Here is a 17,648-nt window from a genome sequence, read left to right as displayed (position 1 = left end):
GTCAAGATCACTGCTTTTAAGATGTTTCAGCACATAATGTTAAAATCCGGTAACAGGGTATAAAACTGAAGTGTCACCCTCATTTTAAAAAGTGCCAAGAAGAAAAACTCGATGACCTTGAGTGAGAGTGAGTTTCTTTCTTCCTCTGCGACTCAGCGGCCTCCACTGTATCCGAGGGGAGGGAAGCATTAGCTGATCTTTAAATGCAATCAGTGAAAAATCTTAAAAATCAATTATGTATCTAACTGGTAAACAGCGCAGAGACGGTAAAATTGGGTTATTACGGTCTCTTCACTTGGCAGCAGTTAAATCCTGGCTACTGTATTTCTGAGCAGGAATAAAAGATGCTGAAATGGGATGAGATTAAAGCATAGATCCTCCTCTTTATTGTTGGATAAAAATGTCTTGGTGTATTAGAGCTGTTAGAGCCGTAACTGTACTAACCGTGGTATTTCTCCCCTCGGCAGTGAAGCTACCGCCACAAACTGAAGGCAGATTTTCAGAAATTCCTGTAAATCTATTAATAAAAAGTAAAAAGTGAAATATCACTCTGATGCCGGCAGTTCAGACCCTTTACCATGAATCTTCAAGTCCAGCTCAGCTTCCTCCGTTTTCTCTTGATCTTTGAGATGTTCCTACAGCTTGACCGGCGTCCACCTGTGGTATCTTTGGCTGATTTAAAATGATTTTGAAAATGCACAGGCACATCTTGTTTATATAAGGTCTCACAGCTGCCAATGCATTTCAGCAAAATACAAAAACAGCATTGGGGAAGAAAGGAGCTGCCTGCAGAGCTCAGACACAGGACTGTTTTCAGACACTGATCTGGGGAAGGTAACAAAAAAGAAATCTGCTGCAATGAGGTTTCCCAAGAGCCATAAGTCTCACACACACACACAGATTCTCTGGAGCTCAGCCAGACTGACCATTGGGCTCTTGGTCACGTCTCTTCTCAAGGCTCTTCTCCCCAAATTGCTAGGTTGTCTCAGCGGCCAATTTTAGGAAAAGACCTGTTTGTTCAAAACTTCCTCCATTAAGAAATTATGGATGCCGCTGTGGGGAGTCTTCAGTCCAGAAGAAAATGTTTTGTAGCCTCCTCCCAGATCTGTGGCTCAGCAGCACAGTCGTGTCTCTGAGCTCTGCAGGAAGCTCCTTCTCCTCCTCCTGGTCGGTCTGATATGCGTTGCCAGCTGTGGGACTTCATACAGACAGATGAGTGTCCTATTAAATCATGACCAATCAGTTACCACAGGTGGACTCCAGTCAAGGTGTAGAAAGATCATGAGAGAAAGAGCCTAAGCTAAAATCCATCATGGTAAAGGGTCTGTTTAATGTGATATTTCAGTTTTTACTTCTTTATAAATCTGGGAAAAATAATAAAATTCACTGATTTTGAGGGGGCATGTTCTCTCTCATCTCATGAAGCTGTGACATGTCTGTGTGAAAATGTGTTTTAGAGGCCTGACTGCACATTTGGAGTCATGTTTGTTGTTACCGCCTGATCAAATCCAGCATTTTACTCTCTTTCACTTCACATTGCTCTCCAACGCGTGAGGGAAAAACATCTGGCTTTTTAGCAGCTAAATGTTCCACTGTGTTCACCAGCCAGTCGCCATTTTGCGTCAGCCGTTTGGTGCTGGGCACACGGTGTAAAGTGGGGTTTTAGAGCTTTTAGAGGGCTTTTTTCCCCCCTGTAAACACACTGCCTGCTGTGACCGAAAACACACTCTAGGAATGGTGAGAGTGAACCGACACAGTTAAGTTGTCGCCCATGAAACCAAAACGGTGAGTTAAAAGACAGCGAAACACTCAGCAGAGCCGGGGGAAGAAGAGGAGAGTATAGACGTGCAGGGCTGTGAGAGGTTGAATTACTTTATGAATAAAACTCAGCGGGAGCAGAAACTATTGGACAGACGGCACCGACTAAATCAGAGCAGAGTGATGGAGCTGCAACGACTGGTCAAATAATCAAATAGCCGACAGACAAATAAGAAATTGGCAATTGATTTGTAGTTTGGAACAGTTTCTGAATCATGACAATTTGCTAGTTTTCTGTTATATTATTCTAAAACGATTCTGGCAAGGTTTTGAGTTTTAAAGAGAACAGCTAATTGAAAGACATCTCTTTGGTCTCTGCATGGAAATTGGGAGAGTTTTTATTTCAGCTTCTAGACCAGAAATGGAGGACAAACTAGTTTAAAATTACCTGAAACTAATATTAGCAATTCCAGGCACTACGTCCAAGTCCCAGTGAGGCAGGGAGATGAGGTTTCCAGTTATGAAGTGATTTGGTGTTAAGAGTTAAGGCTGTGCAGCTGGTGACAGCAGAGTAATTCATTTTGGACAGGAAGATAAAAGTAATGACACTGGCACCGTTAGTGTCGACGTCAGATAAGAGAATGTATGATATTCACACATCATTCAACTCCTTTCTGGCATCTAAACATTTGTTTTTTCATGCTAGTATTAATCATGTGTGGCTCCCGTCCCTGTCTGTTGTGCTCACTTTTCTATTGTCGCCATTAAGTCACAGAGATGAATTAACTGCGAGAATTGATCCGGGTTCCAAGTGAGCAACGGCATCCGAGGCTGATGAGTACCGTCCATTAAAGAGGCTAACTGGATCATTAGTATGTACAGAACGAGCTACAGGGTTGCTTTCATTCAATCTTGCAAAGGACAATCAAATTTAAATAGCTGAATGACCATTAAAGCAGAAGGAGATTGTGCCTTTATTGTATAAAATGAAATATAAATTTAAGAGAATGCATTTGTGTGATTAGAAACAAAGTAAAACGAGGTTAATGAACGGAGAGTTAAATCGGTATTTAACTGTTTTTAAACACAGATAAATGACTTCTTTTACTGCACAGAATAATTCAGCCACAGTTATTTTTTATCCACTTACTCCAAATCGTCTTTGTTCACTGCTCCGTGCAGGAGACCTGCTAACTTCTTTTACTATTGTACCAGCCAAAACATAAATTTCTCTAGTTGGAATTGGCAATGGTGGTGAAAAACCTGTAGTGGTGCATCCCCGGGCAATAAAAAACGAGACAACCTCGGCTGTCTCTCCGGAGCAATTGGAGCAGAGAGAAGTATACAAGAATTTAAGACAAAACCTTCACAGGTTCAATCACATTTCATCAGCTGGCTTGTAAAGTGTGAGGCTAATGTATATGGGCAGCTGCTGCAAGATGGAGGTGTTAGTGTCTCTGGCCCGGAAACTGAGAAAACAGTTGCAGACTGAGGCTGAGTGTGGCGGCGCCCACCTGCACAATGGAGCTGTGCGACTAGAATAAGAATGGGAATATGAATAGGGCTATGGGAGGAGATGACGGTGGTGGTGCAGATGCACGACGAGGCGACTGAGCAGAGTGAGGAAGGATCAGGTTGTCTCGTGGTTAACGAGAACTGCATGTGTGCAGGAGGTGACTTGTTAAAATGAAGCCCCCGCTCCTGCAATTCAGTTAATACTTGTGATGACTCAGAGAGAACAGAGGGAACATGTAGTGAAACTGGAAGTAATCATACCTGTCCCAGAATGGGGCCGAGCGGGGGACCGGGAGCTGCTTGTCCTGACCTCACTATGGCCCGGATTACGCCGCTCACATCCAGCTTCTTCACAGCCTTCGCTGCCTTGGAGATCTTTGACATCCTGGTCTGTCTGGAAAGCCTCAAATCTGCCCCCGAGTCGACTAAGAATCCATTCACTGAAAACCCAGCAGAAAAAACAAACAAATTAGCCTTTCAAGCATACACTACTGCAACAAATCATTTACACACCGGGCTCATTAAAACATCATACACTCCGCTCGATACCGATACCCACGGGCTAAAGCCGTGGCTTTCCATTCTGCAGCGGGCGAGTAATTAAAAAAATCTTTGCCTTCGATTGGCTCAGTTGGAGCCACTTTCCCGAAGGTGCACGGAGTGTGGATCAGCAGCTGAGCGAGATGCTCGCCATGCTGCGGAGCCTAAGAACTGGTAGGATTTAAAGTCCTTTCAGAAAAAATTGTGGGGTGCACGGCAAAACGCCTCCATTGTGTCTGCTGCTGCATCAACAGAGGTCAAGAGTCAAGGGCAGAGGAGGATGCAGAGGATGTGACATCCCCATGTGAGCACTCAAAGAGGGGGTCAGCTTTTTCATTCCACCTTAAAATGCATTTACCAAATTAAGAGTCAATTAGTGGAGTGGGAGGAAAGGCCTGAACTCGTGGCCTTTCTCCGGAGAGGCTGAACGCATAAAAGCAGGACGATAATCCTCGGCTGGATTAGAAGTGATACTGACACAGCTCTAAAAAACATAAGAGGAAAAAAAGATCAATGACTGGAGCCAAGGGACAAATACAAGTTTTAAGGTTGAGGCTTGTGATTCAAGGGAACCCTGCATTCAATAAAAATAAGTACTTCAGGGGGAGAGAAGAGGTCCAGCAATGATTCATTGTAGGCAACAGAGGGTATCCAATTAGATCAACAGAGGAGACAGTACCAAAAAGATATATGGGACCTCATGCTGCTTTACAGCAACAAACAGGGAGAAACTGCTCCCAAGAAAAGTTGTGATTCTATCTGGGCCGCTGATTATCCAGCAGCCGTTAAAGTGCAACCACCATGAGGCAATATTTGTAAGGGCATTAAGGTGATATGCATACTGCAAAGAGTCCCACGAATAGAATCCATTTCGTCTGAGTTACCTCAATAGTTGTCTTCGCAATGTAACTCACATACACCGCTGCTTCTCAGAGGTCAATTTCACGCTACTCACCTAATGTGCTCAGCTACTTCATTGTAGAAAATAAATAAATCGTGTTGCACTTCAGATCAATTTCGGAGCCAGTTAGAAGATGCAGACAACAGTACGCATTAAATCTGAAGTGAGAAAATCCACTTCTGTTATCAAACAATGAGAGAGAGACTCATGAATCCTTAACAGGCGAGCCGTGGTGGAATAATAACTACTGAAAGAGCTGTTGTTTTTATGGTGGTGGGGAGGTCGCCACACACACACACAAAAAAGATATATCAAGCATTAAAATGACATACTGTACATCCAGAGAGAGTTTGTGGCAGCGGGAGGAAAACAATTAGGGCAGGCATCAAGTGTTGGGTTTAATTCCAATTTGGGGCGAAGGGAATAACAGTTCTCAGAGTGGGGAAATGACAACGTCATGCTTTAATGCACCGCAACTCCAATCTCTGTTGGAGTATGAATAATAAAACCGCAGTTCCCCTCGCAAAAAAATGAAATCACTCATCACAAGGACCGAGCCGTGAATGCTGAAAGAGAATTGACCTACATAAGGCGTCGTAACTTGCGCTGACAGTAGGTTTCAGACTGCTGAATTTACATTAGATTCAAGGAATAAAGCGGCATTAACTGTGCGGTGGAGGAAACATGGTCCAAGGCTGCACAATAAGCCTCAATCAGAGCCGGGTTAATGTTTTGCTGTGAATAATCAAATCAAAAGCTCCAGTAATTTGGAAGGAACAGAGACAATTTGGAGCTGCTCTTTAGGCTGAATATTACATTCCTGCGGCAATTACTGGCAACAGTGTTGTCGATAACAAGGAGCACACAGAAGGAGCAATTTGTTTGGGCAGCGCAGAGTTGCAGTGTAAAAGCACTTTGTTAAAACATGCTTGATAAATGACACGCCACAAAGCCAGCATTTAAATTACTACTTAATAATAAAAGGGGAAGGTGAGGCGAGGTATAACAAGAGTGAAAGCCACTGCAAATGTTAGACAATTCTCCAAATTATCCAAACTGCTGTTGCAGCAAACAATTTTATCCCTATACAACATTTCAATTTTAAAAATGGTTCGTGCCTGTGTAATTATTCCCTTAGGATTTAAACACCAGGTTATGGACATCATGTGGTTTTTGGTTTGAAAGTCGCCCAAAATCTAAAACTCTAGATCCAAGCCACTGTTTCTAAACACGTCTAAAGCATCTGGAAGTTTTCAAGCTCTCTCTGCAGCCTGTCAAACAAACCATGAGGGGCGGAAACACAACACCTTTGACAGAGGTAAACATGTCAATAAAGCTGAGCACACAGGGGAGAAGCTGGAGGAAAATCTCACCCTTCATGATAATGTGCAGTGCAGGTCTAAGGTAAAGCACTGTGGGAAAAGACAATCTGAAACTAGACCCCACCTTGTAAAAACTCATTACACTTTTTTATCACCAATTCTTTATTATGTGAAATTTCAGGGGGGTTTTTTTTCACAGAACGGTTAACGGCACCTTCGGAGGTGTGTTTCAGCATAATTAAAAGTGACTGCGCTTTAAGGATAAAGCTTGACGTTGATTAAAGAAATTAATCAGTTTTGCTATTAAAAAGCATGGGGCTTAATTGTGCAGCCGAAGCCCACTGCTGTTTGTGGGCTATTATTTTCTCTTTAGTCTTCATTACAGAGGCAAACGGTGGCCGACAGCAGTGATGCCTCTGAATCTCTTATTTACTGATAAGTCAAGGTTACAGGTATCGATCCTGTGTAAAAATGACAGTGTTGAAAAATGGAAGAACTGGTGTTAAAGAGGTCGTTTTAGTTTGAAAAAGTCCCAGACCTTCCTCAGTATAAATGATACTGACATTGCGTCAGCCCACAGGAAATCAGGTCTTCCTCTCTTTATGTCTTTCATATCTTTTTTTTTTTCCCCTTTACTGCAGTGTGAAATAAAAGCAGAATACTAATTGATTCCTCAGTGGGATCGGGCTTTGTACCTGCAACAACACAGTCAAGTCTGATTAAATAACCTTTGTTGCACGTTATCTGTCCTCCAGTTTTCACATCTCCGCCAAATTAAAAACGAATAAGTGAAGAAAATGATGTCAAATATATTCTAATAATACGGATTCCGTGTTGCATGAAATTAAGGCTCAAACATTATTATCTTATCAATGCAAACAGAGATTCATTTGAGTGTAAATGCAGTGCTAACATGTTAACTGCGCGTCACTAAAACTGTCCCTCACCTCCGGCATTTTATTTCAACGAGGGCGGCTTTATGTGGTCGCTTTATGTTTCTCCATCACTATTCCCTCGTCCTGCCCTTACACCACCTTAGCAGGTTTGAGAAAGCCGACGACCAGACTCCAGCTACGTAGTACTGCCGTGTTTTATAACCAACACAAATACTTGTGCTCATTTCAGACTCTTGTATGTCAGGAAGTGGAATAAGTTGGTTTAATTACGGCAGATGGGACGTTTGGACATAAATTTATCACCTTAGTATTTTGATCCACTGCTTTGGTCCCGTCTGAGATATTTCACCAGCTATTGGCTGGATTGACATTAAACTAAGTGCAGATATTAACAACACCCAGATGATGAATTCTAATGACTTTGACGACCCCCGCTTCACTTTTCTTTACTTTACTTTTCCTGGGGTTGATGTGGTTTGAGTGAGTGAAATGTCTTAACAGCTGTTGGATGAATTGCAGTAAAAACTCTGTCACGTACATCAATGACACCCAGTGGATAAATCCTGATGACTCCGGTGATCCCCCGACTTTTTATCTGAGGCCATGAACAAGGTCAGAGCCGTGCTGCCCTTATTCTCAGGACAGTCTTTATATCTATCAGACGGGCTGGTACAAAATCCTGCACAAGCTATTCAATGTTCGGTGTTTGTACAAATCCTATTGACTCTGGTGATCCCTGACTTTACATCTGAAGCAGAGTGAAAATATCTAACAACTATAAATGTACCGTCATGAAATTAATGCTCTCCACATGATGGATTGTGTTTACTTGGGTGATTCCTTTAACATAATTTGACGATTAAATGTGCAAAACTAATGACATTGCCAGCAGCCTCAGCTGTACTTGTGTTGAGTGTTGATTAGTGAATGTTAATGATGACAATGACATCTGCTAAACATCAACATTTCAGCACCGTCATGAGTATGCTCGACACGCTGGTGTTGGTATTTAGCTCAAAGCACTGCTGTGCTAACTGTGGTGTCACAGAGCTGATATCATGGCGCCAGAGTCTTTGTCCTCCTCTACTCCTCTAAACACGACTATGTAAATACCACCTGGGATGTTCTCATAGCAGTTACACCTTAGCACTGATCCCTTTATTTCCTGGGTGTTAGACCAGAGGGGGGAATATCGCAAATAAAACAAAAACACATGCAGAAATCGGCATTATATTTTGGGGTTTTCTGCCATTTTTTCTGTAAAGATTTAACAGTCGAGAGGTGACAGGGAATGAGAGGTGTGAGTGGGAATAACTTACACCAAAGGTCCCTCTCTGAAATCATGTTGCTCCCCCAAAACATGGTGATAGAGGGTTTTCTAAGTGCAGCACTCTCTCTTCTACTTCTTCTGTAAATTTTCCCTCCGTGTGTTGTGATGACATGGTATTTACATCTCTGCTGATAATTCCCGGCCCTAATTAGGACGATTTTGGTCGAGATAGTAAATTTACTCGCGCAGGCTTCTATCACAGGTTAGGTTTGAAATGTGTGATCCATTACTTGATACGCATTTCCCCTCCTGGAGGTTTAATTTTATGATAATCTGATAAGGACCAACATATTTTTATTCCAGTCTCATCGCTCAGTCTTAACTGTGAAAAAACCACTCTGTTTCTGTCTCTTTATAGAGATAAAACCTGCCAGAATCCATTTCCAAACTGAAACCATGATTAGTATTCTTTGAAATTGCAAGGAAAGGGGCTGAATTCATTCTTATCTTTCTTTGACACTTAAAACAGCTCTGACAATTGGTTTTTATTCAAGTCTTAGTTTGACAGTCCATCTAGTGGCAACATTCACCTTTATATTTGACATGAGACATTAAGATGAGAGGCCGAGAATACGCAATAAGTCGGCGGTGCTCTTCACATTGAAGAGGGTCTCTGTGACCACTACGCGACCCTGCTGCCAAACAAATTTTAGATTAACATGAGGGAAAGGCCCTGGAGGCAGCTGAAGTCCCTGGATGCTCGTAGAAAATGAGAACATGCATATTAAAACAGTAATTGCAATTTTGTGTTTCTGCTCATCTTTACAGAAAAAGCTTGAATACCATTAGAGCCGCAATGAACGACTGGTGTCCTTGAATACATAATACAACTAAATCTCTGTTAACAGCACAATGGAGCGGACGGGGAGGACTCTCCGTCGCAGCAGGGAACTCTGGGATGAAGCGTTTTGTTTACACGGCACCACGTCATGATTTAGGAACTGCAGATTAACCGTAATCGATGAGCCTAATGCAGTCACCAAACAGAACAAATGCACTAAGCCGCGATCACTCACTGAGTCACATGAGAGACGCTCTCGATAAGATTAAGAGATAACGTCAGATATTAAGTTATAGAGAAGCCAGTGATACACCAATGCTGATCCACTGCATTAGTATTCATCCCATCAAACTCTGGCCCTGGAGCTATTGATTGCTGAATGCCAAGTGCTAAAGGCCAGTCAAATAAAACGTAGAACTCAAGAAGAGTCTGAATGATCCCAAAAGACAGACAGAGGGAACTTGCGTGACCTGCTTCATCCAGATACGAAACCTACAGGGCTCGCGTCTCCGAGCTCGTAGCTAATCTGTGCGTTTCAGAAAATAAACAACTCTTCATCTGCTCACTTTCAGGAACAAATGAATTTTACATCAAACAGGCTGATGTTGCACCAGATCTCATCTGGTTAAAAACTACAAAACAAGCAGAGTAGTTATTTTGAAAAACAAATTCTGATGAACCAATTTAAATTAATCAAACATTTAGCCAATACTTTGTGTGTGTGTGTGTGTGTGCATGTGTGCAGGGAGGCGTTCAATGTGTGCCAAAGTATTCATCAAAACCACAGGGTGGACGGTTCTTGTGTTTAGTATGCTCTGCAGTCTGCAGGCCCAAAAAATAATCACATACCTTCAAGCATGCACAGACACAACCAACACTGAACTGATCCATACCCACCACAACTGGTGTCTGAAGTGGGCAGACACTTTATCCTTACTCTTTACAATAAATGTTAAAAACTGTGATGAAAAAATGTACCGAATGGGATTAAAGAGAACATATTTTTGAATTTCTGTACTGCCGGCCTGGTTATTTAATGGCCAACACATACAGCAATACAGATGTCTGACATTTATCTGCTATGATGCGTTCCAGCAGCGGCCTGGGGGCTGGAGACGTGGGCTAGTAATTGGAACATCTCTGGTGTGATCTTTGCATCTTCAGTTTGCATCATTACAGCTGTTGCACTGGGAAACTTCCAGGCCTGAATGGTGCGAGCGTGAGGGTGTGATTATAAACAGGATGTTGTTAGGAGAAGACAGCCAGGCGCTCTACAATGCCTCTCTAAATTAATGAGATGGTGGTCGAACCTTAGTGCTTATTACAACCAACACTAAGCGACACCCCTCTTCAATTACTTGTGTATTTTGGTCTGAGGCTGCTCCTGCAGGTTTGGACCAGAGACTTCGGCTTGCATTATTTTAAAAAAAACTAAAAAACTAAAGCCCATTTCTGTAACTTTCTGAACAACTGACTTCACGTTGTGATAGGTCAGATATGTGACATGAGAAAAGACATTGAATTTTAACCTAGCTCCCTGTGTAACAATATCAGCGGTTTCCAGCTGTGACCGTCTTCAGATGTGCGCCATGATTCTCACACTTCAACACCATCGCATCTCTCCATCAGCACGACAGCTTGTTTTTTTCACAACACCTTCCAGTGATTAATCTATCCACTAACTTTTTGCATTAGTAACTTCACTGGAACATGCCAATGGCCATCCCCCCTGGAGCCAAAGATGATAACTTCAAAATGCTTGTTTTGTTTTTGCAACCAGTCCGAAGCCCAGCGATATTTAAACTGATATCAAGTGAGAAAAGAACCTCTGGGGATGTGTGATATTGAATTTTTGCCGATAACAAATGGTGCTGCTGTTTTCACATTCATTTCGGCCGATTGCTGATATGAATACTTATATATTATTCACATCTATTTTTTTATTGAAGAGTAGAACATGTTCTCCTGCTTTATAATTAAGCTGTTACTCTTATTGTGATGATATGCTTGCAGATACAGACACTGCATCACTGGTGCTTTACAATTATAGCAAATAGCAATTCTGTCGTCTGTGTCAGATATTTTAGAGTACTGTGATGTCAGTTAATCAATACACCGACAGGTTTAAGCTTGACGCTAGCAGATAGTTAACATTTAGCACTGTCACACACACACATATTGTTAATATGTCTGCCAGACTGGTCGGCATGAATCTTCATATCTGCAGATAACATTTTTTTTTTTTTACTTACCAGCCGATACTGATGTTGTGCAAATAACATTGTGCATCCATAAGTAATCAATCATAATGCATTACTTTTTTGTTAGAGAATTAACTGATTCAATCTCCGCACGTCCCTTAAACATGGCATTAACGTCTTATTTCTGTACTCACATACACAACAGCCTTGTGTCAAAGTCAAACTGTATTTATTTTATACTGTCAAAAAAAACTGTGGAACATAAAAAAAAGAATTTATGTGAATCTAGCTCAACCTGAGTTAAATGCTAAGTAAGTCTCAAGATAAGACTTAAAGAGCACCATGGTCTGGGCCGATCTTCTGTGCCAGGGCAGGCTAATCCAGAGCTTATGGTGGCCACACTGAAGGCTTGGTCGCCTTTGGTCCTCGTCCTAGTGCAGCAGCTGACTGGCTGATCTCAGTGCTTTGGCAGGAACATTCAAGTGCAGAACGCCAGATAAAAATAAAAACTATCAATAACATCTTAAAATCAATTCTAAACTGCACCAGGAGCCAGTGAAGTGAAGTGAGGCCAGGACTTGAGAGATGTGGCTGCACTTACACACGTACCAGTGAGGAGACGACCTGCTGCATTCTGTTCAAGCTGCAGGCGATGGAGCAACGACTGGTCGATAAACATACGAAGTATTACAGCGATCCACCCATGACGAAATGTGCTGTGAGGCTGTTTGCTCAAGTTTCTTATTTGAAGGGAAATCTAAATGCAATTAGATACAGTGATATTTTCAAGCAGTTTGTTTCCAGGTGTTTGGTTTCCCTGCACTGAAAACTGAACTCAACCTCATCCCACCACTTTTGTTATGAACCAAACTGCCAGCTGCGAGCTGGGACTTATTACCCAAACCATCGCTGCCCGACCTCACTTATTCTGAATGCAAGAAAATCTCTGCGGCCAGGTTTTAAAATCGTTGAATTCTTCACGGGAGGGTGGAGGTTGTTTTATTAATGTCTACGGTTTTGGAATATGGCTGTAATGTTTGGAGTGGTTGACATACTGTATCAGTTCACTTGTCTCCCTGTTAAGCAGTTGCAGTGCAAAAACAAGTCAGTTAATAAGAGCAGCGGCCGTCCTCTCCTCTGCTGTTGTGTGAAAAAAAATAAAAGTTGACTACTGAAGCAGCATGTGCCCATCACTGCAGCTCCACTTCAAACTGGGACCTTGTACTTGAATAGTGATGACTCCCGGCCCAAACTCCCTGCATGTATTATCTCGTCTTGCCTGTGATCAAATCCCAGGGAGGTCGTTTTTACTGACTCACCCGAATTACATTCCCCTCTCGCCCTCATGTTTCAGCGGCAAGACAAAATGAGTTACAAACTGCTTCTGCTTTAAATAAAATCTGACAAACGGCAACAATGAGGAATCTCAAGCTGCGAAGTTTAAACAACAAAGCTGGAAAAAGGGAAAGCATGACTAAATTCAGATCATTTCCTAATGTTTTTTGCAGGAAGGTAGAGTGTTTTATATGATGTGGCTACACAGCTGTCAGGTTTTTTTTTTCCTGGTACCGGAGCACAAAGCACATCAAAACCACCAACTGGTGCATCACAAAACAGGCTAGCGTTTTTTAGCGACTTTTATCTTCTGATCCACGTCAGGACGAGTTAAGTTTTAACTCTGGAGTCATGATTTATATGTGCAAAAAGGAGATGTATAGGTATAACAAAATCTAATGTTTTCATTTTGTTGACAATATTCAGCCACAATGCCCTAACAAACAATGTGAGGAGAGGGTGAAAAAGCAATGCGGTCACAGATGGAGATTATACACACACACACACACACACACACAGAGTGGAGAAGCACCGCAGCCATCTCAAGGAGACATGTGGATGCACAAGACTCTGACATTACAAAATTCAGTCTTCAGAATTAAAGCAGGGAAACGGGGGAGCCAAGTGTGACGGCAGCCAAAACGTGACAGTAAACACTGAACTTTGGAGCCATCTGCTCTCCTCCTCCTCCTCCTGCTGCAGCCGGCCCTCATACTCAGAATATTGGGAAAGTTATATGATTAATTCATAGCGGTGTGGATGAGGGCGAGTGAACTTGGAGATGGACACCACAGAATTAACAGGGGTGAAAACTGACTCACTCCAGCTGCGAGAAATCTACAAATCAGATCTCGACTTTTGCTGCAAAGGATGTGCAGTTTAGAAATGACTCAGCTATTTTTACACCATGAGCTCGCTGGAAACCTGTGGTCACAGACCGTGGAAGCACGAATCTACTGCATCAACCGCCCATGACCAGTTCACAAAACACAACACTGCTCCTCCGTCAATGTCATTATAAAACTCGGCGCTTCTTTGATCAGTTACTGTATATTCATTATTCAAAGGACGACCGCAGATTCAGTTTTCACCTATCCAGCTATCCTCGCGTTACCTCGCATGAAAAAATGATCAGAGGCGTTTGGATCAGTAACTGGCATCAGCTGAGACATCAGTGGAGGGGCGCCTCTAATTTAGCCCTGTGATTCTCAATCTGTGAGTGATTATCTGAGTAGGAAAAGACAAAAAACCTAAACTTGGCAACAGAAAATACTTTTTACTTTACATCACTATTATCGTCGTAGGATTATTCAAATTAAACCATCTGTGACTGTGAAATAACACACTTTCACAGTGATGAGTCGTCGCAAGCAGAAACAAATATAATCTAATTTAAAATGGGTAATTTTTATGAGCTTTTTATGGGTTAAGTGTCATATCTGATAAGTTTGTGTGTGCTATGATCATAACGGATGACGGGAGGTGATGAAGCAGCCGACACCAAACAGCTTGACTGCAGCATTTTTAAAAAACTTCCCTCATGCGCATCCTGCTGGCTGTTGATCTGGATGTCCAGATTTACGTGAAGCCGCAGTGCCAAGCTCTTTGGCCATGCTTCACTATCGCTGGCGTTATCCTCGGTTTAATATGGGCTCATTAATTAAGAACCTCAAACAAACTTCTGCTTCACAGGCGCCTGGTTAAACTAAAACTTAATCCACACACTCACCAGCCAGTGAGACTTTCAGTGGCTGAGTTTCATAGCATCTCAGATGATTATATTTTGGAACCGGGCCCAAAAAAAAAGTTTTAGGGGAAATATAATCTCTTCATTAATTGAAAAGCATCTCCTCATTCATCTTCAAGATTAATTATGTCCAGTTAAGATATAATTTAAATTTGTAGATCCCAAACTGGAGACTCTTCTTTGGGAGATGGATATCACCAGGGGAGAAAAATGAAGATAAACAGACGTGTCAAACAGAAGCAGTAGCACTGCAACAATTAACTGATTAAACAATTAGTACGTTTATTTAGGTATTACAGGCCAATGTTTGCTGGTTCCAACACATTATATTGTAAATTGAATCGCTTTTGGTTTTGGACTGTTAACCAGACGAAACAAGAGATTTAAAGATGCCATCTAAAAGAAATTATAACAACATGTTTTATAGCATTAGGTCATTTTAGAGTCAAAATGATTAATCAAGAAAGTTAGAGTCGCAGCCCCACAGTGGTGTAACTAATGACAGGATTCACTGCTGCATTAAACTGCAACAGCTGCCCCAACCAAGCCATCGTTAATGCAATTAGTTCCAGCTGTGCTTTTCCTGCCATGACAAGTTAAAACGTCCGCCGTGAAAAATGCTGAGTGAGATTCATGTGCCCATGATTAAGAAACAATGAACGAAAGCGCTGACACCAGCAAGACTGTCGAGCCTTAGGTTACAGAGTGTAGTGCAAGCTGTCATCCTGCCATCCATCCATCCATCCATCCATCCATCCATCCATCCATCCATCCATCCATCCACCAGGTAAACATGAGAGTCCAGAATATGACAAAAGCTTATCTTGGATCATTCTGAAAACTTGGCTCTTAAAGTCCCCCTCCCGCAACCCCTTTTGATTATTTTAAATCCAGCAGCTCATTAGCAATGCACCTCTGGAGGGTGGGCGGAGACTGCGCTGCTCTGCAACCACCCAGCCCCCCTCCACACTGGGATTCAATCCCAGAATGGAACATAGTCCTTGCTCATGGTGCAAGCTGCTCTACCAGGTGAGCTATACCTGTTATACCTTGACAGCCACACCAAGCTGTCAAGCCTTTCACCTCTGAGCCAGATGCAGAGCGGGGCGGGAGCTTGTAGCACTAGTGCCGTCCCCTGGAGCTGTGACACGTCAGCTCCAGTCTCCCTGAAACGGCCAGTTTGCGTCTGCCATTGCTTCACAGCAATTTGAAGGCAGAAAAACTCAGAAATGCAATTTTGCACTTCTTTTTCTGCTGATATGTCCTCTAACACAAGGAAAATGCCACAGGAACATGTGAAAAGCACAAAAAACACGAGGAGGGGGTCTTTAAATCTTTTGGACATTATACACTGATACCAAAAAGAAATCAATTGATACATGCCAATGTTCAAGAATATCAATTCACTGTGTTAATATTCTTTGAAGTAAAAAAAAAAATTACTGGTTTTCTATTATACCAGATATTACACTTTATATTTTATATATCTATGTTTTGGAAGCTGATGGGACACAATTAGACATGTTTTGATAATTGGGCTTTAGTGAACATCAGTAGCCTATTTAAGATTTAGCCTAATGGACCGAACGAATAAAAAATATATAATTAATAGCCTACATTTATGAAATTAAGTTGTGTGACCAGATTTAGACTACTACAGTTTAGCGGCACGTTTTTTTGTAAACTTTGCACACAGCCAATAACACATAGGCCTCATTAGTGAAAAATTAACACATCATATTCCCCTTGTTGTGTGTAAGGTCACTAATGGGACACCAAATATATAAACTACAAGTCATTCAAATTGACGGTTTCTGTTCTTACTGGCGCGTGGCGCCGCTTTTACGGCCTTTACGGTACTTGTCACGTGACGAAAGTGAGCCAATTGAAAACCCGAGGGAGTGCAAACGTTCAGGTATTGAGATCTTTAACAAAATAGAATAAAATAGAAATTCAAGCTACACTTTAGATTTTTTCTTTTTCTCTTTCTTTTTTTTTCAAAAATCAAGCAGTTTCATTTTGTAGCTAGTTCCCAAAAGTTCAATACCTAGGTATAAAGTCATTAGAGCCCAGCTGTTATCCAGGCTACCACTGCAGTGGTGATCTAACTTAGTGGTCAAAAAATAATATTTTCTGTAATATTAAACAGTCTGCAAGTCTACATATTTAGTGCATCCACACACACAATGATGGGCTACTGTCAGCGTCCCCTATTATCAAAGTAAAGCATCAGTAGTGGCTTTGACTTTGTCTCTGGAGGAGGGCTTCTTCTTTTCGACCATGATCCCTGAGGAGTTCTGAAATTAATCAAACCGCGTGATGAAAGCCGGATACAAAGAAGATATACAAAGTGAACAACAGAAATCCGTCTTTAACACTAATTAATCAGACAGACTTCTTTAAAAACGCGACGCGCAGCAGCAACATAACATCCCACCACAGCACACACACAACCACATGGGGCTAAAAACGCCACGTGGTCGTTAACATCGTAAACACACACCTTAAAACAAGTCAGACAAACCGTGTTCATCCACATAAAAAGCCACATTCACCTCAGAATAACCGTAGCTGGCACTTGTCCTGTCCCCTCACGCTGTCAGCAGCATCCTTCAGGGCGCAGCCATGTTGGATGAACTGAACCCAGCGCACTGTTGGCTGCTGGTTATCACAGAGCCGCCCCCTGCTGGATGGGAGGAGTGGGCTGAGCTGAGGGGTCCTGCTCAAGGACACTGCCAGCTTTAATAAAGAAAATATAATAAATGGTGTATCATCAGCCTGTAACACAATTGTAAAATGGGCCGTTCTCCATAATAGGAACTTCTTTTACATGCTTGTGAATTCGCCTACAATTACTCCTACACTGCTGCTGCTGCTGCTGCTGCTGCTGCTGCCGCCGCTGCTAAAGCTGTTCTCTAGTCTTCATTGGTATTAAATTATCTTACCTCAAACACATTTAATTTTTTTTTCTTTTATCAACAAATTTCAATTGCATTGTTAACACATAAAATGCATTAGTTTAAAATCTCCAAAATATTCATGAAATGTGTAAACTGTGCAAATTAATGGAGCCTGAGCAGCAGTCTGCACTAATCTTTAATTTAAACTGAAGAACAATTTGTATTAATAATCTACTCTTTATAGTGCTGTATTTGTAATGAGTTTTATGTTATGTTTAATGTTTTTTTCCCCTGACTACTCAGACACATGCCAGTGATTTCACGCTATACTCAGCAGATAGCAATGGCCCATTGTTTTTTTCCCTCCCTTGTTTCTATTTTCCAGTCCTCTGAGCACTTTAAAGACACTATCACATGTTTTT

General features: G+C 41.9%; 1 protein-coding gene across 1 annotated transcript in view; it reads right to left on the bottom strand.

Annotated features, from left to right (window-relative positions):
- Window positions 1-17,003, bottom strand: part of mrpl11 (mitochondrial ribosomal protein L11) — a 41,353-nt gene extending 24,350 nt beyond the window's left edge. The window contains exons 1-2 of the mRNA XM_085789564.1: window positions 16,901-17,003; window positions 3,535-3,716 (exon numbers count right to left, since the gene is read on the bottom strand). Coding sequence (XP_085645690.1) covers window positions 3,535-3,657 — 123 coding nt within the window. The 5' untranslated portion in view covers window positions 3,658-3,716; window positions 16,901-17,003. The remainder of the gene's footprint in view (window positions 1-3,534; window positions 3,717-16,900) is intronic.
- Between the last annotated feature and the right edge of the window lie 645 nt (window positions 17,004-17,648).

The sequence above is a fragment of the Trachurus japonicus genome, chromosome 10 (assembly GCF_045865225.1).
Source record: "Trachurus japonicus isolate A0001 chromosome 10, Traja_1.0".
Taxonomy (NCBI): Eukaryota; Metazoa; Chordata; class Actinopteri; order Carangiformes; family Carangidae; genus Trachurus; species Trachurus japonicus.
This window is presented reverse-complemented; position numbering and strand designations above follow the sequence as displayed.